The following is a 25,431-nucleotide window of genomic DNA, read 5'->3' as shown; positions in this document are numbered from 1 at the left end:
AGGTGATTTGTGGACAACTACACATTTATTCTGACTTAAATTCAGCATTAAATCAGAGATTTTTAACGTATCTTTTCCCAGCATTATTTCATAGAATCATAGAATGGTTAGGGTTGGAAAGGACCTTAAGATCATCCAGTTCCAACCCCCCTGCCATGGGCAGGGACACCTCGCTCTAAACCATATCACCCAAGGCCTCGTCCAACCTGGCCTTGAACACTGCCAGGGATGGAGCATTCACAGCCTCCCTGGGCAACCCATTCCAGTGCCTCAGCACCCTCACAGGAAAGAATTTCCTCCTTATATCCAATCTAAACTTCCTCTGTTTCAGTTTTAACCCATTACCCCTTGTCCTAGCACTACAGTCCCTAATGAAGAGTCCATCCCCAGCATCCCTATATGCCCCCTTCAGATACTGGAAGGCTGCTATGAGGCCTCCACGCAGCCTTCTCTTCTCCAGGCTACAGATATTTGCATCAGAGGGGACCAAGGTTTTTAATTCCCAGCTGCTCTTTGCTTTCTGCTCTAATTGCCCTGCAGACCTTGGAGTTCTGATATGTATTATTCCCAGATACTTACATACAACACACAAATAACTTCTTCTCTGGGGGTGTCAACTCCTGTTAGACTAAATTTGAAGCATTGCCTGATGATGCTAAATCAATTGATACCTAAAGCAGTGTCAAGTTCCCAGGGAAGGGCTTGGCTCTGTTATCATGGGTTCCTCTTGCAATCCATTAGATAATCCTCATGGATCTGTCTTGGTATTGGCATCTTCCTGCCTTGTGCATGAGCGTTTTAGCTGTGGTCCTTATGTTGGATCTCTACTGTCAGGAATGGGATACAGAAATGCTCATAAGTCTTTTGATTGTGCCCTTGTTGGGTTTGTTTGTTGCTTTTATTTCCCATTCAGGTTTTCTCCAAGCAAAGGATGTGGAACATTGACCAATGTAATTCACTTCTCAGGAATTAGGGGTGGCAAAGTGGAACCGAGCAAAGTTTACCCTTTCATTAATAGTTGCCTCACAGATTCAGTGTGATCAGGCCAGCCCTGTGTGGGTTTGTGCTGCTACTGAGAGGAGCAGTCTGTCTCCTAATGTTCTGCAACTTCATCTTCTCCATTGTACTGTGCTTGGGTGGCCTTGCAGTTAGTCAGGTAGGGGACAGGTCTGGAAGATCAGAGCAGCTGTGGCTGCCCCATCCCTGGCAGTGTTCAAAGCCAGGTTGCATGGTGTTTGGAGCAACCTGGTGCAGTGGAAGATCTAGTCTCTGCCATGGATTGGAACTCTTCAGGCTCCTTCCACCCCAAACCATTTTATGATTCTATGTGTCAGTGCTGTTGGTGACTGCAGGGTCACCTTTTCTGTTTGTCTGCCAGTTCCAGGAGAAGGAGCTGCCAGAGGTCAACCTAAGGGCTTGAGACTGACACCAACTGCTCCAGGTTATCTGACCTCATGACAACATCTGTTGGAGAAAAGGAGCTGAAGAGCTCCACTCTGAGCAATGGAGATGGAATCAACTTAACTTACTCCTTTACTTCTCCTCTGCCACCCTGTCCCACATAGGCCTGGCATTGTGTTTCACAAAATCATGGAATGGTTTGGGTTGGAAGGGACCTTAAAGCTCATCCAGTTCCAACCCCTGCCATGGGCAGGGACACCTTCCACTAGAGCAGCTTGCTCAAGTTCTGACCAGATGAGGCTCTGTAAAGCTCTACATCCTGTTCTCCACTCCTGATTATTTCTACTCTTCTTTGAATCCTCTTCACTTCTATCCTGAAATTATTGATGCAGCTGCAGATACAGTATTCCAGACATGGTGGCACCAGTGCCTCATGCAGCAGACGTACAGTCTGTGCTCCAAGCTGAGGCTGTCCTTTGATGCCTGAGGATCACACCACAACCAGGGTCACCATGCTCTTGCTGTCCATCACAGGACCGTGTGTCCTGTCCTATTAATGTGGTTCCTTGCCTTGTTCCTGGGTTTCTGACTTTGTTAGCTCTGAGATCTGTCCTTCATCTGTCAGAAAAGAACAATTCCAAGTCTTCCTATACCTGCTCTTGCTTGTGCAGGCTGATGAATATTTTCTGTGTGGCTTGGATATTGGTACCTGATTTTGGTGAGTGTTGTGTTTAATATTCCCTCTGGAAGTCCTGAATGCTTAAAAATCTGGTAGAAACTGTAACATGGGGGTTGATGTTTGGGATAGATCCTGAGCCCAGTATCATCAGGGAGGCTGCTTCGCATTATTGCACTTTGGGCTTGTAGCATTGGTGTGCAACTGCAAGAGATTCAGTTCCTGCTTTTTGTTATGAGGAATTTTGATGCTAAATATCCCAGACTTGTGCCTACTTGTGATTCATGTGATTTTGTACCTCTCCTACACAGTATGGGTTTAATGTTAACAGGCTTCTGTGTTCCCTTCCCTTGTGTAATAATGGCTGTCCATGCACTAACCTCATTTCAAAAACATGATTGACTTCATTGAATCCCAGCCTGGTTTGAGTTGGAAGAGACCTTAAAGCTCCTCCAATCCCAACCCCTGCCATGGGCAGGGACCCCTTCCATAGAGCAGCTTGCTCCAAGCCCCTGTGTCCAACCTGGCCTTGAGCACTGCCAGGGATGGGGCAGCCACAGCTTCTCTGGGCACCCTGTGCCAGCGCCTCAGCACACTCACAGGGAAGAGCTTCTGCCTAAGAGCTCAGCTCAGTCTCCCCTCGGGCAGGTTCAAGCCATTCCCCTTGGCCTGGCCCTACAGGCCCTTGTCCCAAGCCCCTCTCCAGCTTTCCTGCAGCCCCTTTAGGCACTGGAGCTGCTCTAAGGTCTCCCCTTCAGGAGCCTTCTCTTCTCCAGGCTGCCCCAGCCCAGCTCTCTCAGCCTGGCTCCAGAGCAGAGCTGCTCCAGCCCTCGCAGCAGCTCCATGGCCTCCTCTGGGCTCGCTCCCACCACCACAACTCTTCATCTCCCATAATACAATTACCCAGCAAATTGCTTGAGGATTTCCCCTGTTCTGCCTCCCTTAAGGAGAGTCCTCTTATAAACTTCCTGGTCTCACAGTCCCAGGTTACCAGGGGGCTCCTGATGTTTACCAGATTTATGGATCATGTTGGAAGAGCTGTAACCAGGATGATGACAGTATTTCCTAATCACCACAATTACTGAGGACAGTCCAACCTAAACCAGCTGTGACATGCTGCAGCAAAGTCTGCCTGCAGTGAAACACCACATCTCTAATGGGGATGAAATTTGTTGTTGCTGACTGCACATCCTGCCTATTCAAAGTGGAGAAGGGAAATGATCCAAGCTGTGGGCAGCTCTCTCCATCTCCAGCAAGAACCAGAAATGGTACGGAGGGAGCGCATGATCGGCGCTGGGATGGCTTCCAGGCAAGGGGACAATACATACAGTAGGAATCTCAGCTTGAAAACTACATGGACCAGGCAAGATGGGTTTATACAGTCATGAATATTGTAGAGAACAGGCATATGTTACCTTAGTGTGGGCTTAAAAGTAAAGAGGACTGATCCTTTGTGCTTAAAGCCCAGCTGAATCATGGCACTGCTGTCACAGATGCTGTGGAAGGAGCTCTGGAAGTGGCTTCTGTTCTATGTGATGAGCTAATGGAAGCTGCCCATCCTGAGTGTAACAGTGCTGAGGATGCAGCCTCTGGAGATCCCAGTCCTCTAATAGTGAAAATTTGGAGGCAGGATGTAACCTGTTCACTGCTTAACCCTTTCCAGAGCATCGCTGTGCTGGCATCTTTGGCCAAGGGCCTGTAGGGCCAGGCCAAGGGGAATGGCTTGAACCTGCCCGAGGGGAGACTGAGCTGAGCTCTTAGGCAGAAGCTCTTCCCTGTGAGGGTGCTGAGGCGCTGGCACAGGGTGCCCAGAGAAGCTGTGGCTGCCCCATCCCTGGCAGTGCTCAAGGCCAGGTTGGACACAGGGGCTTGGAGCAAGCTGCTCCAGTGGAAGGGGTCCCTGCCCGTGGCAGGGGTTGGAGCTGGAGGAGCTTTAAGGTCCCTTCCAACCCAACCCATTCTGTGGCTCTATGAAAGGTGCAGCTGTGCCCTCTCCTTGTATCCCCATTGCTAACAAAAGGCTCTGCAATCAGAATTTTCCTGATGACTCAGTTGCTACAGAAGCTGTTTCTCAGGCTCGCAGTCACTCAGCCAGGCTAAAAGAGTAGTGCTTAATTTTGGCAGTAACATAATTAGGCTACATTGGAGCCCAGGATACAGGATGAGTAACAGAGCACCGTTTTAACAGCCTTTTTGCACTTCATCTCTTCTGGGGGAGGCAGGCAGGGGAGAGTATTGAAATCAAGCCTTGGTGTGGGGGTGAAAGACCTTCACAGGGGAACAATCCCTCTTGAGGGGAGTTTCTCCTATTCCTGGCTTCCTAAAGACGTAGCAAAGAACAGGCAAAGCTCTTCAGTTGTGTGGAAACAAAGCTCCTGTTTCCCCTGCTATTTCTAGAATATGAAACATGAACCAACCACCCCCTGAATGGTCCAGATTCACTTCTGTGGGTTTCCAGACCTCAGTGCTGTTCCTGTCAAATACTGGTTACATGAGATGTCACACACCTACACCAAGCCAGAGAACGTTAACTTCTCTTAGTGTCTCAGCCTAATCTCATTCTCAGATTCAAGGAAAAATACCACATTCCAACCTCAGCCTTTCAAAGAATGCTGTAGGTCCAGGAAGAACATCCCTGGCAGTGTTCAAGGCCAGGTTGGATGGGGCTTGGAGCAACCTGCTCTGGTGGAAGGTGTCCCTGCCCATGGCAGCGAGTTGGGACTGGATGATCTTAATGTGCTTTCCAATCCAAACCATTCCATGAGTATATATTTTCTGAGTCACAGGCAGTTGTCTGTGTAGCTGTTAAGAACATCGAATCACAGAGTCAACCAGGTTGGAAAAGCCCTTTAAGCTCATCCAGTCCAACCATTCCCAGCCCTGCCAAGGCCACCACTGCCCCATGGCACTGAGGCCTCGTCTCCATGGGGTGTGAACCCTTGCAGGGCCGGTGCCTGCAGCCCTGCCCTGGGCAGCCTGTTCCAATGCCTGAGCACCCTCTGGGGCAGGAATTGGTCCTCAGCTCCATCTAAACCTGCCCTGGTGCAGCTTGAGGCCGGTTCCTCTTGTCCCATCCCTTGTTCCTTGGGAGCAGAGCCCAGCCCCTCCTGGCTCCATCCTCCTCTCAGGCACTTGGAGGCAGCCATCAGGTCCCCCCTGAGCCTTCTCTTCTCCATCTGAACCCCCCAGGTCCCTCAGCCCTTCCCCATCACACTTGGGCTCCAGACCCTGCACCAGCTCCGCTGCCCTTCTCTGGACCAAAGTGGGTTTTTTTGTGATGCTGTTCTCATAATCCTTATAGTTAAAGGATAGATGTGGGAGCACATCCTGAGTTAATTAACCTTTTTCTTTTCCTTCACAATCCCTGCATACAATATTGAAGTAGAAATCTGCTTACAAATATGGTAAAGTTTTAGCCATTGCAATAAATTCCAGGAATACTGTGATTAGAACATGCTCCTGCTGCTAACTTCAACCTGGTGGCTTTTGTGTGTTCTGCTCCCACCAGTGTTGCTATGTTTGTTCTATATAACACAGTGCTTAGTTCTCTCCATAGTTGTTCTGCAGCCACTCAGCCTTCGGAACAGGTTGACTCTCCAGTTGAGTGATACTGCTTTTATAACTAAGAGGAGGTTTCTAGGAAAGCTGTAATCCAACAGGTAATACACATAAGGTAATAGTAATCATTAGCAAATAGCTGGCACTCTGCATTTCAATGCTGTGGTGTCAAGGTGACTTCTGAGCAAGACTTCCTCTTTTTCCTTCAATTATGATTCATGGGGTAAGTCATAAATGTAGGATGGTTTCCTGAGTTCCTGAGCACTCCACGTCATGCCAGCATCAGGCTTGCTGTAAGGCTAGAGCAAGACCATTAAATAGAAGGGTATTTTCTTTATCTGAGCTTGGAAAAGAGAAGGCTCCTGAAGGGGAGACCTTAGAGCAGCTCCAGTGCCTAAAGGGGCTGCAGGAAAGCTGGAGAGGGGCTTGGGACAAGGGCCTGTAGGGCCAGGCCAAGGGGAATGGCTTGAACCTGCCCGAGGGGAGACTGAGCTGAGCTCTTAGGCAGAAGCTCTTCCCTGTGAGGGTGCTGAGGCGCTGGCACAGGGTGCCCAGAGAAGCTGTAGCTGCCCCATTCCTGGCAGTGCTCAAGGCCAGGTTGGACACAAGGGCTTGGAGCAAGCTGCTCCAGTGGAAGGGGTCCCTGCCCATGGCAGGGGTTGGGAATGGAGGAGCTTTAAGGTCCCTTCCAACACAAACCAGTCTGGGGTTCTGTGATTTAATAACTTTTATCTGTGTTTTGGAGCACCTGATGTGTGGTTGCAGGTGGGGAGGTTGTACAGGAGCAGCATCACTCTGTGCCCTGTTCTTTTTCTTTTCCCTTGGCTGAGGTCTGTGTAGTCTAAAACACCATGGTCCAGTCTTCCTTGGTATTAGTTTACAAGAAAAATACTCTTCCCTCTGTGTATTCAGTACTTACCCTGAGCATCTTTGTGATCTCCTTCGTAGGAGTAACAGGCAGGAAAGTAGGGGAGGATTTCCTTAGCAATAATGAAATCACTGGTTTTGTATGGGAATTTCAGTAACATCATTTGCTTCTAGTCAACTGGTGTGTAACTCTGCTGTGTTCTCTTCAGTGAATCTAATGACACTTGTATTTAAATGAATGACTTTAAAAATACCTCTTTCTTACTGATGTTTTTTTGTCTTGCAGCCCTGGAAGGAAACGTGACTTTTCACCAGTGCTTTGGAGCCAGTACTTTGAATCTATGGAGGATGTCGTGGTAGAAAATGAGACTGGCAAGGATATATCCTTTTTTTCCAGATGGAATTGTTCTTCCTCTGAGTGACTGGAGCAGTTTTATGTGTTATTTAGTTTATTGGGGTTCTTTTCAACTTTTTAATGTACCACTACTCATCTTTCATTTCTTCTTTTGCAGCAGCCAGTATCAGTAAGTAGAGCTATCCCTTCTAAACTGACAGTGAGGATGTTGTGGCTGCCCCATCCCTGGCAGTGTTCAAGGCCAGGTTGGACACAGGGGCTTGGAGCAAGCTGCTGTAGTGGAAGATGTCCTATCATGGTAGGGGGTTGGAGCTGGATGAGCTTGAAGGTCCCTTCCAACCCAAACCTGGGATGATTCTATGATCTGATTGTATGGGAACCACTCATGCTGCTCCCACTAACACAAATGGCACGGAGGAAGCAGCATGTGAGTTCCCATATATACACACCCAAGGTGTGGGTCCCTCCTTGCACCTCAGATTATCAGTCCACCCTCTTGTGTGCAGACTGGGAAACTTCTTACTCTGACCAAGGTGAAGGACTTGATGCCATAATAGAGTCTTCTGGCAGCATCAAACCAAGTTTGACTGCAGTGGTTTCATCTCCAAGGTCTCTGCTTCCTTTGCAAACATTCATATTTCTTCTATACTCCTTTTCAAGCTGACTCTTTGTTACTCTTCAGCTGTAGTTTAATCCAGTTAATAGCAGTCATCCTCTTTTAGGTGTTCAGATTGCTGTTGTGTCCATCCCATTTGCTACTGGGAGCTTCCCAACAAGCGTAGTGTGTGCAGGTGCTGGGACAAGGCTTCCTATCAGTCTTACCTTTGCCTACAGCTCTGGCAAAAGCAGGTTTGAGAGGTACTTCAAGGTCTCTGACCTAGTTACAACATGAAACCGTTGTAATCTGTGTTTAAATAACACAACCTTGCAGTTTTAATAGTTGCATCCTTTTTAAGCATGCATATTCTAGCTTGGCCATTAGGAAGAGTAACCTTCCAAGCTATTTTTCTCCAAATGCCAGTCAATTTAGAATTGAGTCTCTAATGCCAGCAGCATATTTGAGACGAGACAATTCTCTCTCCATGTTGTTTTGCTCAACTTGTCATTATTTTCTGTTAACAAGAGGCATTTTTCCAGTTAATACCATTAATTCTCCATGTTTTGCACCGTGTCTGCTTTTGATGTCAATGCTGTGCACACACCTGAGGCTTCATAAGTAGTAAAATGAAAAGGATAACGGACCTGTTTGCATAGGTGATGTCCATAAGCATCCCAGGTTTAAGCTAATCTTAGTTGTTTGGGATCTATTCATCTCCCTTTAACAGAAGTTTGAGCTCCTGTATGAAAGGTTGTGGACAAATGTCTACTGACCTCATGAGTGTAGCTGGTGCCCACTGGTCTGCCTGAGCTACCTGCTACCATTCCATCAGATGTCATGTGGACAGACCCCAGCTGAAGAAACTGCTTAAGCTGACACAGCATAACTGAAATGCCACAGGGAGCACCTGCATGAGCTGTTTGCCAACAGCAGATCCAAAGGGAACTGCAGAAAACCAATAAACAGCCTCATCAGTAACAGCAGCAAGCAGGGTTGGGTTCAACAGGATGCTTTTGTTCACCCCAAAAACAGGAGAACAGTGGAAGGAGGTGAAGTGTCTTGTCTGATCTGTTGGTCACAGTCCTGGGCACTGAACACACATCTCATGACTTCCAATTCTGCGCCTTTCCCTAGGTGACATTGGTTTTAGTGATGGTTCAACTGATTTTTCTCCATCTAAATATATACTGTAAGGGATTTTAGCTGCTCTGGTGAAGCATCCTTGCTGTGTGTGTTCCAGAGAGTAATTACATTGCCTTAAAAGTCTCATTTCCTGGCTTATCTCTCAGTTTTCCTTGGAAGTCATAAGGAATTACACCAAACCAAAACATGCTCCAAAGTGCTGGTCATGGTTTGCTTTTTCTTTTAGTTTTTCATGGAGTCACAGAACGGTTTGGGTTGAAAGAGACCTTAAAGATCATTCAGGGAGGATTACATTGAAGAGGAGACCTGGGCAGCAGGAAAACAACTCTTAAAGCTTAAATCAAGTTACATTTTGTCCAGGTTATGCTTGCACATGCCTGTTGATAAGAGGAAAAATCATAGAACCATAGAATGAACTGGGTTGGAAAAGCCCTTTCAGCTCATCCAATCCAACTGCTCCCAGCACTGCCAAGGCCACCACTGCCCCATGGCACTGAGGCCTCGTCTCCATGGGGTGTGAACTCTTGCAGGGCCGGTGCCTGCAGCCCTGCCCTGGGCAGCCTGTTCCAATGCCTGAGCACCCTCTGGGGCAGGAATTGGTCCTCAGCTCCATCTAAACCTGCCCTGGTGCAGCTTGAGGCCGGTTCCTCTTGTCATATCAGGCCTTGGGTGCACAAGGGTGGAAACAAACCTCTCTTGGGTGTTGGGGACTCTAAAATAGACTCAGACTTCAAGTAACTCTGTGGAATGTCCTTAACTGTTCATACACTTTTCGAATTTACAAGAGTGGATTGGAGGGGCCTGTCCTGCTGCTTTTACATGGTGGAGGCCATTCTGCTCTTTCCTGGGCTGTATTTACTGTAAGTAACCTGCTGCTTTATGCAAGTATGTATCTACGTGAATATAGTCATGGTAATGTGGAAGGCAACTCACCTCTCAGCTATGTTAAACACAGGAGAATCAGTTCAGAAGCTCTCTTAGATCTGGTTTGTACCTGATTCAGGTCTTCTAAATAGCTCCTGTGAGTTTCTAAGGCATTTCTCTTCGTACCATACCCATTTATTTTCCAGAAGGCTGCTTTTTCATGACTACCAGTGAAATTCCAGCATCTATATCTCATCATGATGCTGTCATTGTGTGTTGAAGCCCTGTTTGGCATGTCAAGGAATCTCCTTTGGTGCTCAAGCAACATTGAGGTGGTGTCAGTAGGGGAGTGAGTGTGAGGACTGGCCAAACAAACATCCGTCCCACCCTATTCCCTTTGGAAAATGAAGGGAGTTAAGGAAGAAAACCTCTAAAGGATGACAAGTAAAGTAAAATCACTTGCAGGGTGTGATTTTTATTTGGGACCTTATTAATACAGGGACTCTTTGAGCATACAGCATGATGCTCTAGGATGGCTTCCATGGAGGAGTGGCTGAAGTCTCTTCATCTACCCCATGCTTTTGGCTAGGTCATATACATTCCCTTAGGCCATTGGGCTGGACATGACTTAGTCTTTAAGCAGAGATCCAAATGAGATACAAGCATGAATATTTCACAAGGGTCACTAGTGACTGCTCTTGATTTCCCCACGTGATTCTGGAGTAATCCTGGTGTAAGCATAAACCACCTTATAATATAAGACACATTAGAAAAATACTTTGCCAACTGGGCTGTAATTCTGGTCCTGAATAGTACCCAAATTACAGTTCATTTTGAACTTTACCTGAACTGGAGACTGGTGCAGATCTGGGTCTCCTAAAACTGTTGGACTTTTAGTAAGCTGGAGATTTAAGGCTAAAGCCTGTTAGGTACTTGCTTGTAGCTCACTAACTGGATGGATGCCTTTTACTCTCCTAGTTCAGTGCTTTGGTTATGCAGTGAAGGTCATTGCTCTTAGAGGCAGAGGCATGAAATCACATGTTCCTGAGTTAAGGAAGAGGCTTCTTAAAAGTCGCTTCCACCCTCTGTAGAGCTCTATTTGCAATAACAACACCAATACCATGTTTGCATTTTAAACCCCCTAGAGCTGAATTTAGCAGAGTGATTGCAGTCATCACACTGTATTGGCTTTATATGTTACTATATGTTGTTATAGCAATTAACAGAGATCACAAGCAGGATTCACATAGATTTACATCTCACGCTTGAGACTGCATCTGCAGGAGGAAGCAGCCACAATTAACTCATGCCTTTGCGTGGCTGCTATAGAGTTATTTCCTTTGTGCATCTTGAAATGAAAGCTTGGCTCAAGCAATTGAGTGTTAAATGTTTGGGATGAACCAGACGTTAAAAACAACCCCAATAGACCCTTTCCCCTAAAAAAACAAGAAGAAATCCAAATTGGGGAAATATTGTGAGTAACCATTGATAAATAAAATAACAGCCTGCAGGAGCAGTGTGCTCCTTTCTGCTTTTGCTTATTGGCCTGGTAACTTTCTGCATGGTGTTGGAGTGAGTCCAGAGGAGGCCACAGAGATGCGAGGGCTGGAGCAGCTCTGCTCTGGAGCCAGGCTGAGAGAGCTGGGCTGGGGCAGCCTGGAGAAGAGAAGGCTCCTGAAGGGGAGACCTTAGAGCAGCTCCAGTGCCTAAAGGGGCTGCAGGAAAGCTGGAGAGGGGCTTGGGACAAGGGCCTGTAGGGACAGGCCAAGGGGAATGGCTTGAACCTGCCTGAGGGGAGACTGAGCTGAGCTCTTAGGCAGAAGCTCTTCCCTGTGAGGGTGCTGAGGCGCTGGCACAGGGTGCCCAGAGAAGCTGTGGCTGCCCCATCCCTGGCAGTGCTCAAGGCCACGTTGGACACAGGGGCTTGGAGCAAGCTGCTCCAGTGGAAGGGGTCCCTGCCCATGGTAGGCGTTGGAGCTGGATGAGCTCTAAGGTCCCTTTCAACCCAAACTTGGTTTCTTCTATGAAATTTCCCCACTCCTGCAGGGCTGTTTAAATAATCAATGATTCCTTTACATAGAAACCTTCCTTTCAACACTTAATCACTGTGATGCCTGAAATAACTTACAGAACTGGAGCTGTCGGGGACAAATAGAGCGTAATCTTATTGCAGCCCTCCCTTACTTTAAAAAGATCCCTCACTTGTGTCCCCCAGTCCCTTTGGACTGATCAATTTTTGTACATTTCGACCTCACTGTAGAATTCTGTTCTCTGAGAGCAAATGGAATCTTTGCTCCTTCATCTTCATCCCTGCTGTACAGCCAAGACTCAGCTTTGTCAGGTGTGGGGAAGGGGAGGCATTACTTTGGTGTCTGATCCCACTGATGCACTTCAGTTTGCTGAGGTGCTACAGAACTTGAATTCATTACCCCAGGAAACACTCATAATGTCTTATGCACCATGGGATAAATGTCCTCAGATAGAAAGGATGGAGCTTTGGTGAATTAAGGCTAGCTCATACAGAATACTCTTGCTTGCTTCCTGTGACCTTGTGCAATCCAGGTTCAGCCACTTGGACAGTAGAAGGGGTTTTGTCACCTTTGCTGCTGTTTCAGGCTGTTGTTAAGCCTGTTGTAGCTGAGGGGGTGGCACTTTGCAAATGACATCCTCTTTGTTCCCTCTTGCAGGCTGCAATCATTAACAGGATTCAGTGCCGGATTGTGGCTTTAGATCTCCGAGGCCATGGTAGGTGAAAGAAATCAAACCCAAATCACAAAAAGCATGTTTCACACTCTTGTATTTTAAAGAAGATGTAACAAATCCCTGCTAAAAGGACTAAAAAAGCATCCTTAAGGTATCCCAATGTTTATGCCAAAGCAGAGATGGAAAAGAGAGCTCTGCAGCTATCCATCCTCATGTACCAGAAGCTGAGACTCCCTGTGCCTTTGTGTGAGGCAGTGATGGACTTGTTCCTTCTCACATACTGCTACCAAGCCCTTCCTTCATGTTTCATAACCCATAGCTGGTCTTTACCATTAGAAATAAGCTCTGTTCTTTAGTTTTAAGGTACTCTGCAAATATGGAACATTATGGGGAGTGTTTCCTATGATAAAGTACCAACTGTTCCTATTAACTCTGGGGTTGGTTCTTCATTATTCATGTTAACTGTAGTAGCCTTGCTCTTAATAACTGTGCCAAAAAGCTTTGTGCAGTTACTGCTCTAAATCCTGAGGGGTTCTGAAGGTTTTCAGCTTGTGTGAACTTGATTTTTGCTTGTTCTTTCAGGAGAAACCAAAGTGAGGAATCCTGAAGATCTCTCTGCAGAGACTATGTCAAAGTAAGGATGCTGATGCTCTCTTTAGTGTTTCACTGTTCACAAACCTTTATCTATTGAGCAATAAACTACTTGAGGACACACAGCCTTTGTTCAGGGAGCTGGAAGGTGGTTTCATTTCACATGAGTCTGGTAGTTATCCTTTCTTCTCCCATTTTGGGACAGTTTAAATCTGTTTGGAATTAGGTCTCTTCCAGCTAAGTCAGATTCCCAACTGAATTGTACTCCAGGCTTTAAAGAGCAGTGGCTTCATTGCAGTGAACACTTTAAACCAGCAGAAGGGAATTTCTTTCCTTGGATATAAGCAATTTGGGCATTTTAGCTTGAAATCACCAAGCTTAAAATTGATATCACCCCCAAAGTGTGGGGCACAGACTGAGACTTTAAAGCATGGAGGGAGTTGCTGTTTCAGGCTGCCCTGACTTGCTTTGGGATGCAAATCTCCCTCTTGACAAAGCTGTAAGAAAAGCAAATCCCCACTGTTAAACACATTGTTATGTCCATAGTTGATACAAAGAGACCCTTTGCTATGAAACAATTAAATCATGAAGGATTTTGTAACCTTCCTATGGACAAATCCACTTGGTTTGTTGAGGGGAGGCCATGTGTGAAATGAATTCTGACTTCCATTGTGTGCCTTATTGCTACTGCTTGTGGCTTGTCAGATCCTCATGTGGTGTTGTCCTGAGGAAACACTGTATGGAATGATGAGAAATTTTAGATCTGAAGCAAAACTGCTTGAGGGGGAACAAGTCCCTTTTGGTTTTAAACCATCCTCTCCTTTTAGCAATGATCTTGAGAGTTATCCCTGACTTTAAATAGGAGCCTTAAATTATAGTAGGGTTTCTTTTTTCTTCTCAAATCCTCAAGGAATTTTCTCTGACAGAGCAAACAAACTGATCATCCTTGGGTTTTTGACTCGTTTCCCATTTTCCAGTTGCAGTACTGCTCAGGTCTCCTGCCTCTGAATGCTTTGAGGCAGGAAACCCAATTTGGTTGTCTTAAGCTACAGTGCTCTTCAGTAAATGTCAATCACAGAATCATAGAAAGGTTTGGGTTGGAAAGGACGTTAAGATCACCAAGTTCGAACCCCCCTGCCATGGGCAGGGACACCTCACACTAAACCACGGTACCCAAGGCTCTCTCCAACCTGGCCTTGAACACTGCCAGGGATGGAGCATTCACAGCATCCTGGGTAACCCATTCCAGTGCCTCAGCACCCTCACAGGAAAGAATTTCCTCCTTATATCCAATCTAAACTTCCCCTGTTTCAGTCTGAACCCATCACCCCTTGTCCTGTCACTGCAGTCCCTAATGAAGAGTCCCTCCCCAGCATCCCTGTAGCCCCCTTCAGATACTGGAAGCTGCTCTGAGGTCTCCATGCAGCTTCTCTTCTCCAGGCTCAACAGCCCCAATGTTCTCAGCCTGGCTCCATACAGGAGCTGCTCCAGCCCCTGAGCATCCTCGTGGCCTCCTCTGGACTTGCTCCAACAGCTCCATGTCCTTCTGATGTTGAGGACCCCAGAACTGCACACAGTGCTGCAAGTGGGGGCTCACCAGAGCAGAGCAGAGGGGCAGGATCACCTCCCTTGACCTGCTGCTCACAATGCTGGGGATGCAGCCCAACACAAAGCGAGGTTCTGGGCCTCAGGGCTGCTCTAAATCACTTCTCTGCCTAGCCTGTAGCTGTACCTGTACCTGGGATTGCCCTAACCACGGGGCAGGATCTTGCTCTTTCTTTTATTAAAAAGCACTTAAATGAGCATTTTCCTTTAGTAAAAGCAGAAATTATGTGCTTGTTCAGGACAGTATTGGTTTGAATGATTCCCTGTATTGGTACCTAGATTAAGTCATAGACTCATGGAGTGGTTGGGGTTGGAAAGGACTTTAAAGCCCATCTAGTGATCAGAGAATGCATTTGTTACCTGTGGGTTGTTGCATACAGACAGGATTGAGAGCTGGAAACAGGTCTTGGATCTGTACTATCTCCTCCTACCATGAAATCTTCAGGAATGCCTCAGGATACAGACCCCAACTAATCTGTGCTCTCATTTGGCAGAGATGTTGGCAACGTGGTGGAAGCTCTGTATGGGGACCTCCCGCCCCCCATCATGCTCATTGGGCACAGCATGGGGGGGGCCATCGCGGTGCACACGGCGGTCGCAAACCTGGTGCCAAGTTTACTGGGGCTCTGCATGATCGATGTGGTGGAAGGTGAGTGTGTGTCCCCTGGGATGGGGGTCTGTGCCCTGGGATGGGGTTCTGTCTCTTTGGATGGGAGTCTGTCCCATTGGATGGGGTTCTGTCCCTTTGGATGGGGTTCTGTCCCTTTGGATGGGGTTCTGTCCCTTTGGATGGGAGTCTGTCCCTTTGGATGGGGTTCTGTCCCTTTGGATGGGAGTCTGTCCCTTTGGATGGGGTTCTGTCCCATTGGATGGGGTTCTGTCCCATTGGATGGGAGTCTGTCCCATTGGTGGGGTTCTGTCCCCTTGGATGGGGTTCTGTCCCATTGGATGGGGGTCTGTCCCATTGGTGGGGTTCTGTCCCTTTGGATGGGAGTCTGTCCCTTTGGATGGGGGTCTGTCCCATTGGTGGGGTTCTGTCCCTTTGGATGGGAGTCTGTCCCATTGGTGGGGTTCTGTCCCTTTGGATGGGAGTTTGTCCCATTGGATGGGGTTCTGTCCCTTTGGATGAGAGTCTGTCCCTTTGGATGGGATTCTGTCCCATTGGTGGGGTTCTGTCCCTTTGGATGGGAGTTTGTCCCATTGGATGGGGTTCTGTCCCTTTGGATGAGAGTCTGTCCCATTGGTGGGGTTCTGTCCCTTTGGATGGGAGTCTGTCCCTTTGGATGGGATTCTGTCCCATTGGTGGGGTTCTGTCCCTTTGGATGGGAGTTTGTCCCATTGGATGGGGTTCTGTCCCTTTGGATGGGAGTCTGTCCCATTGGTGGGGTTCTGTCCCTTTGGATGGGAGTTTGTCCCATTGGATGGGATTCTATCCCATTGGATGGGGTTCTGTCCGTTTGGATGGGGTTCTGTCTTCCACGCATGTCTTTTATGCCCAAATCCCCAAATCCAGAAGGTTCTGCCCAGTTTTAATCCAATCCTGATTCCATCCTACACAAAAGTGTTTCTGCTCTCACCCCTCCTTTTTCTTTTCCCAGTCAGATTCAGTTTGCTGTTTTTCCTGTAATTTCCTTGCAATACTTTCTTATTAGAGGGGAGGAGGGTGGCTTTTTATAGGACGCATGGTGTATGCTTAGTGATTATTGCCTTCTCTTATTATCTGAATGTCCTATCTCTTCAAATATTAATTTCCTAATGTGGGAGCAAGTATGACTTTGGGCTTAGGAGCAGTGAGTTGTGCTTTCCTTAACAGCATTAAATCCCCAGTGAGCTCCAGCCCTCTCTGAGGGTCTTCCCTGGGAGGCAGTTCTCTGTAGAGGGATGTGGCAATAATTTCATCAGATGCCATCAAGTTACAATACTTGGTTTTAGGTACAGCCATGGATGCACTGAACAGCATGCAGAACTTCTTAAGGAGTCGTCCCAAAACATTCAAGTCGCTGGAAAATGCCATTGAGTGGAGGTAATGCTTGAGTTTATTGTAATCCCCAAAATCATGGAATCCCAGACTGGTTTGGGTTGAAGGGAACTTAAAGCTCATCCAATTCCAACCCCTGCCACAGGCAGGGACCCCTTCCACTGGAGCAGCTTGCTCCAAGCCCCTGTGTCCAACCTGGCCTTGAACACTGCCAGGGATGGGGCAGCCACAGCTTCTCTGGGCACCCTGTGCCAGCGCCTCAGCACCCTCACAGGGAAGAGCTTCTGCCTAAGAGCTCAGCTCAGTCTCCCCTCGGGCAGGTTCAAGCCATTCCCCTTGGCCTGTCCCTACAGGCCCTTGTCCCAAGCCCCTCTCCAGCTTTCCTGCAGCCCCTTTAGGCACTGGAGCTGCTCTCAGGTCTCCCCTTCAGGAGCCTTCTCTTCTCCAGGCTGCCCCAGCCCAGCTCTCTCAGCCTGTCATTAATTTCCCAAGAGAGTTGGTTGGGCATTGGAGAAGGATCCTCTAAGTGTTTCAACTAATGGAAAGCCTCATGGTAATGAATTGCAGCTTCCTTGTAAGTGTCCCAGCTCTTAGAGAAGAAGCTCGAGACATCATTCCCATGTGTAAAAACAGGATTCATCAAGAATTACCTTTACATTTGGCAGTTGAATGTGAAAGGAAGAGGTTTTATGGCTACATTTGTAAGTTGGCCTACAGCAAGCCCACTTCTGCTCCCAAATACCCACGTTGTTTCTGACTTCTCCCTGTCCCCTGCAATGAAATGGGTACAACCCTGTTTCAGTGTTACCCCACCAGTGCTTTTAAATCCACAGTTACAGTGACAGTAAGGGTTCAAGTAGGTCGGTGTGTAGCATGAGCCACTGTGAATGGCTGAGAATGGGATCTTTTGGGGAAATAATGCACTGTAGAAGGGTTTTATTCCTGTTTCTGAGCCTGAGAGTTCCTATTTAGTAATTATTTGTGCCCTTCTTCTGATTTATTTTTATTTCTTCCCTAGTGTAAAAAGTGGACAGATAAGAAACCTTGAATCTGCCCGAGTGTCTATGGTCGGTCAAGTCAAACAGTAGGTGGTTTTTGGTTTTGTTTTGGTATTTAAAGCTCTTAAAATCATCTTTTCTGGCTTACAATGCCACAAATGTGCTTGAAAGGGGAGATTTCCTCTAGCAAACACAGATTTCTTACCGTTTGATCACAGCTGATGCCAACAGCAGCAAAAATCCACCAAGAGCCATGTTTTAACTGCTGCTGGTTGTGCATTCCTTTGGTTGTCTGGGTTTCTGCACACATTAAGAAACAAGTGTCAGTCTGATGCCTCTTCAGAAATCATGTCCTAAATCAGGCTGACCTTTTGGGTATGGACTCTTTTGCTCCCTTTTAGTAATGCTTTATTTATCTGTTGCATTTAGGGAGTGATCTGGGGTGGGTTGTGAGGATCAGAGTAACCTGGTTATACCACTCTAATCCTTGATATATCCAAAGCCTTTACATATAGCTCATACTCCTTGAAGTAAAGCAGTTGTTGATTGTTTAACCATTTTTTGCCTCTATTTGCACTGATAATAGCTTTGGGATACACATGCTGCACAGGCACTTGGTCCCATGGCTCATCCTCATGACTGTATCTTCCATCCAAAGCTACTTTTAAGCTTGAAAACGCTTTTTCAACCACTATCTGCGAAATTGCTGAACACTTCAGGTTAAAACCTGCTCTGTTTGGCAGGGAATCATTTTCTGCTTTTATTTCCCAGGTGTGAAGGGGCTGCAAGCCCTGAATGTCCTAAAGCCATAGTGGAGGGTATTATTGAAGAGGAGGAAGAGGAGGAAGAGAATGAGGAAGGGGGAGGCTCTGTCAACAAAAGGAAGAAAGAAGATGACACAGAGGTAGGAAGTTTCTTGCTGTGTTTTCAGCTGTGTTTGCCTGATGCTCCCATGAAGAGCAGCCACCAGTAGTGATCCAGATCATCCTAATATAAAAGGGAGCAACTCCAGGCACTGAAAACTTTATACTGGGAATGTTGTTTTCCTTCTTCATCTCGCTTCACCAGTTCTATCCTGGGCTATTACCTGAAAGCCTGGGTTTGGTTTCCTTTCCTGAGCTGCTCACAGGTTTAATGTGTAGCACTTGAAATAAGGCTTCTGGCCTGAATGGGAAATGCTCTGTTCTGAGTCTTTGTGCTATTTTTGTTCACTTCCAAGGCACAGGAGCATTCAGGAGCTCATCCAGATGATTGCAACCCAGGATTGTAAATTCCTTGAGGAAAATCACTGGAGCCAGCTTAGCCCCTTGTATTTCTCTATCACCTGAGAGCCAAGTGTGAACGTTCAGACCATTTGCAAGCTATTTGTGCCAGTAAAACCAAGCAAATTGAGCACCCTGAATACTGCAGCCTTCTCTTGATCTGTATGTGTAGCTCCTGCTGACTTTCTTGTTCCCTACTTTGGCTTCATATGGGGAGGAATTTAGGAACAAAGAGGCTCATCCCCTTGGAATCACCTCCACCAGAGGGAGCCAGTTGTTTCCTAGATGTACTTCCAACTGGCCCTCGGGTTCATTTTATCTCAGCTGCTTTAGTGATGCCTAATGCAGAGCTCTCTCTTTTTCCTCCCTGCAGACAAAGAAGGAGCACTTATACACGTGGCGGATCGAACTGGCGAAAACAGAGAAGTACTGGGATGGCTGGTTCAGGGGCTTGTCAAACCTCTTCCTGAGCTGCCCAACGCCAAAGCTCTTGCTTTTAGCTGGTACGTGGCTCTTCCAGTCCTGCTCAGCTTCAGTGGCTGTTGACTTCAGTGATGTCCTGCTTGGATTTGGGGGTGATCCTGCCGCTTTACTCTGCTCTCTTGAGACCTCACCTGGAGTTTTGTGTGCAGTTCTGGTGTCCTCAACATAAAAAGGACTGGAACTGCTGGAACAAGTCCAGAGGAGGCCACGAGGATAATCAGGGGCTGGAGCAGCTCCCATATGAAGAAAGGATGAGAAGGTTGGGGCTGTTGAGCCTGGAGAAGAGAAGGCTGTGTGGAGACCTCAGCGCAGCTTGCAGTGTCTGAAGGGGGCCTATAGGGATGCTGGGGATGGACAAGGGGTAATGGGTTAAAACTTAAACAGGGGAAGTTTAGATTGGATATAAGGAGTGGTGAGGGTGGTGAGGCACTGGAATGGGTTGCCCAGGGAGGTTGTGAATGCGCCATCCCTGGCAGTGTTCAAGGCCAGGCTGGACGAGGCCTTGGGTGCCATGGTTTAGTGCAAAGTGTCCCTGCCCATGGCAGGGGGTTGGAACTGGATGATCTTAAGGTCCTTTCCAACCCTAACTATTCTATGATTTTGGGGAATAGGATTTGGCTTATGCCTTTTTCCAAGAACACCGGACCTCTCTTTTCCACCTCGGCTTCTCTACGTATCTTGAACTGTAAAACCATCCATTTAATGCATGCCAACCTGCAATCAGCTCAGAACCTCTAACACCAAAGCAGCGCATAATGACATATTGTGTACTGCTGCTGTTGGAGGGGTGGTTTTGTTCTATGATGTGGAAGAGGGACAAACAGGACAGATCCCAGCTGCCCTTCAGCCTCCATTACTACCTGTGCATGATTTGAACTTCATTTCAACTGAAAGCCAAATTTTTGATGTTCTGCAGCCAGATATAGGCCCCTTTTTGTGCCTTAATAGGGAATACAGTGTGTAACCAAAACAAATACCCTTTTAAATTGTAAGGAGGGATGTATTCTTTCATTTTGGACTGGGATTTTTCCCTGTCACTTTGCTCTCTTGAGGTGCAGCAGGGAAATGTCCTTATGGTAGGTGTCAGGGGTGTTTCTTTTGTTAAATCTCTCTATCAAAGTAAGGAGTAAAGCCCTGCTTAGACAGTCGTATTTCCAATCCATCTCTTTATTTGATTGTAGGTGTTGACAGGCTGGATAAAGATCTAACAATTGGACAGATGCAAGGTAAATACTTAATGCTATTACTCTATCCTTATGGTAGTGCTCTTTTTGGGTGGTAGTTTGTTGCAATGGGTTCATACAGGAGGAAGAGCTGGAATAGCCTCTCACCAGGTGCAGTCTGTATCAAAACAAGCACGCATGAATTCATCCATCCCAAAGTGTCTGTGGTTGTAGGGAAAGTGGGTAAGTTGAGAAGGGAAAAGCTGCATCAGGAGTTGTGAAGGGCTGTTGCCATGGTTCTCGTTGAGTCTAATGTTCAGCTCCAGACATGGAGCTGCCACACTTGGATCAGAATGATCATGAGGGCTTCTTTCTTTTGAAGTCCCTTCCAACCCAAACCTTTCTATGATTCTATGAATTAAGCAGCTGATTCTGGCTTTGGAAACTGCTGTGTGTACTACATAATCTGCCCTGGACTTCTGTGCTTTCCCTGCTCCCTCTTCACATGTGATATAGTGAGATCTAGTGAGGTTTGCTTCTAAAGAATCTGTTTTAGAACTGAATTCACAGTGCTGTTAAGGGTGTAGTGTGTGATGTTTCCTGTGTACACACAAACTGCTTGTCTAAACCATGGCTATCAGAAATCAAGGTCATTTAAACAGCAGCTCCAGTGATGACTCTCTTGATCTGCAGGGAAGTTTCAGATGCAGGTCCTCCCACAGTGTGGCCATGCAGTCCATGAAGATGCTCCAGACAAGGTGAGCAGCACCACTGTGGGGTTGGAGCTAGAAAAGTCATCGTCTTCACAGCTTAAATGCAAGTGGGGTCTGTGCCTTACTATGATGCAGAGATTTTACCTCAGGGACAGTTTTTGTCACATCATAACTGGCCATTGGCAACTGGCTATTGGAGGATACTGAGGTGCTGGCACAGGGTGCCCAGAGAAGCTGTGGCTGCCCCATCCCTGGCAGTGCTCAAGGCCAGGTTGGACACAGGGGCTTGGAGCAAGCTGCTCTAGTGGAAGGTGTCCCTGCCCATGCAGGGATTGGTACTAGATAAGCTTTAAGGTCCCTTCAGCCCAAACCAGTCTGGGATTCTATGACAGAAGCAGGAATGTGGTGCAGCTGATGGAGCCTGTGGTTGGAAACACATCTGGTTTTAAAGCTTATTCTGCACTGACCACTGTGAGTTTAAAACTCAGCCTTTCTGTGCTTCACCAGTCTGAAATAGGGATTTTTATCTAGACATACCAAGTTCTTAGATTATTATTCTTTCTAACATACATTCTAAGCAATGTTATTACTGTCAGGATTTATCCTTTATGGGAATAACTTGCTCCATGATCTCACCACATCCTTTTTCCCCTGCTAAACTTAGGCATTGTTATAAGAATTACTGAAAGAGGCCGAGAAAGAGTTTGGTCAGATTGGGATATCAGTGTCAGAGTAAGGCTGGAAGCATGTAGTTCCTTTTGGTTTCTTCTATAAAAGGATGTTACACGGAGCCCTTAACCTTAAAGGGGCAAACTTGATTCAGCAAGAGGACCTGAGGGCATGATCTGTTGTTGGAAATGCTTCAGGCTTTGAAAACCACCTGGTTTTCTTGTTACCTTCATGTCCCTTTTAATTCTGACCCATATTTTCCCCCTTTCCTCAGGTTGCTGAAGCTGTTGCGACGTTCCTGATCCGTCACAGGTTTACAGAGCCCATCGGTGGATTCCAGTGGTAAGGCTCTGTGTGTGCTAGAGCTGTGGGAGGCTGGAGTTCTAGCGTGATGCTAAAAGCACATGTACCAAAGAGCTTGGAGTCACAGCCAATAATGCAGTGGCGTTAATGCAAGGTGCTGCACATGGGTGAGGGCAATCCCAGCACAAACCCAGGCTGGGGTGAGACTGGATGGAGCAGCCTGAGGAGAAGGACTTGGGGTGCTGGGTGAGGAGAAGCTCCCCATGACCCGGCTTCAGTGAGGGCTTGAGCCCAGAACCCCCCTCATGTGCTGGGCTGCACCCCCAGAGCGTGAGCAGCAGCTCAGGGAGGGGATCCTGCCCCTCTGCTGTGTGAAGGGGAGACCTGAGAGCAGCTCCAGTGCCTAAAGGGGCTGCAGGAAAGCTGGAGAGGGGCTTGGGAGACCCAAGGTGTCCCTGCCTATGGCAGGCAGTTGGAACTGGATGAGCTTTAAGGTCCCTTCCAACCCAAACCATTGTATGACTATGTGATTAACTTACCTTAATGAAACCTCCTTCCTTGGATGGGAGCAATGAATCCTCCCAAGCTGATACCTTTCTTATTAGCCTGCCAAAAGGCAGAATTATAAGTTTTGTGGTATTTAGTTTAAATAACATTTTACTTAAGTAATCAAGGCCCTGTGTTTTGGAAACAACTTGCACCACACTGGCCAAGAAATACAGGTGGGATTAGACGAGTAAAGGATGTGCTTCACTTTGCAGACTTCCTCATGTGTTTTCATATCAGAATGAACTGGAGAAGCCAGGTCTCTGCCAGCAGCCACAATGGTGAAAGTAGGTTGTGGCTGATAAGGTTGATTGGAAAAACACCCCAAAGTCTTAGTTACACACCTTAAACTCATAAATAAACCAAGCTCAGAAGGTGCAGGTCTGCTTTGGGATCATCTTTCAGCTGAATGGTAAAATAAGCAGGTTTTAAGCAGTTTCTTAAGCATTCTTGAAAAGTCTTCCTGCTTTTAGCTAAGAAGTCCTCAACAAAAGCCCCAAAATGTGTGATGCTGTAGGACTGGCAACGCTAAAAAGGATGATCTCTTCCTTTTGTCCCCCTTTATCCTGTGCCCTTGGGGATGAAACAGTGGAACTGCAGGACTCTGGGCTGCATATTTGAAATCAATGCAAGGATATGGTGTAGGTTGATGTGTAAATGGTGAGGGGAGGGATAAGACCAAAGGGCTGCAGTGTAATGTTGAATCTCCACCACGTATTTGACAACCTGTGCTGTCTTGAGGGTCTGATCTGTTGCTCCTGCTATTATGGTTTTAGCAAGAACAGCTTTAAACCAAGAGGCTTGGAGGAAGGGAGGTGGCTTGAGTGTGCTTGAAGCCATATATCAAGCTTTTGTGCTTCTCACTGCTTATGTAGCTCACAAGTTACCATTGAGTGCATTAATGCTGGTTCTGCTCTGCATGATAGACTTCTTTTGGCCTTGTTTACCAGCTGAATTTAGGCTTTTGCAGAGTCAATCTGCAGAGAATACTTTGGTTTTAACGTGTGACTTCTCTTCCCCTCTCCTTTTTCCCTCCTAGTGTGTTTCCTGCTTGTTAATACCCTGGTGTTCTCCAGCACTGAGTCCTGTTGTAAATAAACTGCACCAGAGGCCACTGTGATGTACCCATATCCTTTCATCCCTCCAGTTCAGCGGCAGTGAGAAGTTGGTGTGAGATCCATCCCCCTTAGACCTAGTTCTCCAGAATGTGTAAATGTTTAGGGACTTCCTTGCTGGGAAGCAGCTTGGACTGAAGGCCATGAGCAGCTCTTCAGGCACTCAGAAGTGGGCTCCCCTCTGCTGCCACAAGGAAAGACCTCCTGAAATCCCAAGTAGTTGATCATAACTCCATCAGTTCTCAGGCTTTCTTGGACCCAACTGCAAAGGGGCTGTTGGCAGTCCAGATCCACCGAGGGCATTGCAGCGTAGCCAAAGGCTTCAGGATTTCTCCATGGAATTGTCTCATCGTCTTTGAAGTGCCCCTTAGGTTTGCTTTTTATACACACATCTCTTTCCCCTAAAGCAACAAGGTATTGGTTTCATTGGGAGCTCAGGTTTTGCCTCACCAGTGCCAACCTTATGAGTTAAGCTGCAGGAAGAACCCAGATGCTGTCTCCTGAGCAAGGCTGGATGGGCCTGTAAACCAAAAAGAAGAGGGGAGACCCTGAGCTCCATTCTGGAGTCTTACAGCTTTCTTAATGCTCATTTCAAGTTCTTGCTGACAAAAACATCCTGGATAACTCCATCTGCTGCAGAAGATAACAGGCAGGAGCCTCTGGGCCTGTGTTCATGGGGAAGACCCAAGAGCAGCACTAACAACATGCTCAGCAGGCCTGGAATGTGTTTCTGCTTCCCTCCTTCACGCTGCTGCACACAACTGAGCAGAGATCAGCACCTTCTGGATGAAAGAAATGGAAGATGCTCACGAAATAAAACCCTGGAAGAGTTTGGAGCCTGTCCTGCTGCTGCATTGCTCCAATACTCCCCAGTACTGGAGGAAAGACCTTGTTTTCACTGTCACCCTCGACCAGTTCGCTGCCTGCCTTCCAGATATCCATGTGAATGCTGTAGTTGCACGGAGAGCTTTGCTTCAGGGTTCAGTTATCCACAGACAGCTTGCCAGGTTGCTGAAAGCAATCACTCGAAGAGCAAGCAGCCACGTTTTGGAGCAGTTTTCCTCAGTGTTTTGCCAGTGGATGTCTGAAATCCCTTTTCCTTTTGCCTTGTGTCCGTACCCCTCGATGCTGTATGATGGAAGCAGCGTTTAACGCTGTTTTGCTGAAGCAAGAGTTCTGTTGTTGGCCTGATTCTGGGAGCTGTGATGTCTGCGTCCTGTGACAAGAGCTGTCATGAATCCTTGGCCTTTGAGAGGTGCAGGTGGGCTGAAGGGAGGTCGTGTGAAGAGCTGGCAACGCCTGGTTGGGCTTTGGTGTTCACCCTGATGGAGATCTCCCTCATCTCCTCTGCTTCATTCGCATGTGAGCCCTGGGCACAGCGGTTGTGGCCTTGCTCTGCATCCCTTCCCTGACCCATCAGGGTGGGAGATGCTTGGGTTAGAGACAAGCCTCATCCCAGAGAGCTCTCCTCTCTCCTGGTACGTCACCCATCGGCACTCAGGTGTTCAAAGAGCAATTGTTGGCTTCCACACTTCCCTCTGTAAGTCAGTGTGTTAATTCCTGCATTACTTTGCTATCACCTTGATGTAACATGCATCCTGGTTTAGTTGCTGATGGATTAAATGGAGTTTGAGGTGCAAAACAGCACTTTTCCCAAGCTGTATCCTGAAGATTGGCAAAATCCTCGGTCCTTTCCGGATGATTCCTGTGCTCAAGCTGTTAGAGATGAAATAATGCTGTGTGTTATGTCCAGAGTCACTTCATGGGCTGGTTAAGCATGTGCCTGTTGTCATCCTCATGAATGGTCTTGGTAAAGCCACATTCCTGTGTGCTGAAGTAA

At 47.2% G+C, this 25,431-nt stretch overlaps 1 protein-coding gene across 1 annotated transcript in view; it reads left to right on the top strand.

The window, feature by feature from the left end:
• PPME1 (protein phosphatase methylesterase 1) overlaps nucleotides 1-25,097 on the top strand; it is a 33,909-nt gene extending 8,812 nt beyond the window's left edge. The window contains exons 2-14 of the mRNA XM_061351344.1: nucleotides 6,789-6,883; nucleotides 9,367-9,458; nucleotides 12,150-12,207; nucleotides 12,748-12,799; nucleotides 14,856-15,010; nucleotides 16,294-16,384; nucleotides 17,358-17,423; nucleotides 18,109-18,241; nucleotides 18,973-19,102; nucleotides 20,264-20,308; nucleotides 20,939-21,003; nucleotides 21,902-21,969; nucleotides 23,516-25,097. Of these exons, the coding sequence (XP_061207328.1) occupies nucleotides 6,789-6,883; nucleotides 9,367-9,458; nucleotides 12,150-12,207; nucleotides 12,748-12,799; nucleotides 14,856-15,010; nucleotides 16,294-16,384; nucleotides 17,358-17,423; nucleotides 18,109-18,241; nucleotides 18,973-19,102; nucleotides 20,264-20,308; nucleotides 20,939-21,003; nucleotides 21,902-21,969; nucleotides 23,516-23,534 (1,069 nt within the window). The 3' untranslated portion in view covers nucleotides 23,535-25,097. The remainder of the gene's footprint in view (nucleotides 1-6,788; nucleotides 6,884-9,366; nucleotides 9,459-12,149; nucleotides 12,208-12,747; nucleotides 12,800-14,855; nucleotides 15,011-16,293; nucleotides 16,385-17,357; nucleotides 17,424-18,108; nucleotides 18,242-18,972; nucleotides 19,103-20,263; nucleotides 20,309-20,938; nucleotides 21,004-21,901; nucleotides 21,970-23,515) is intronic.
• Nucleotides 25,098-25,431: the final 334 nt, after the last annotated feature.

The sequence above is a fragment of the Neopsephotus bourkii genome, unplaced genomic scaffold, assembly GCF_033783945.1.
Source record: "Neopsephotus bourkii isolate Nb327-2 ecotype Australia unplaced genomic scaffold, CSIRO-AGI_Nbou_v1 NB_580, whole genome shotgun sequence".
In the NCBI taxonomy this organism is placed as follows: Eukaryota; Metazoa; Chordata; class Aves; order Psittaciformes; family Psittacidae; genus Neopsephotus; species Neopsephotus bourkii.
The sequence above is the reverse complement of the archived record's forward strand: the minus strand, read 5'-3'. Positions and strand labels throughout refer to the sequence as shown.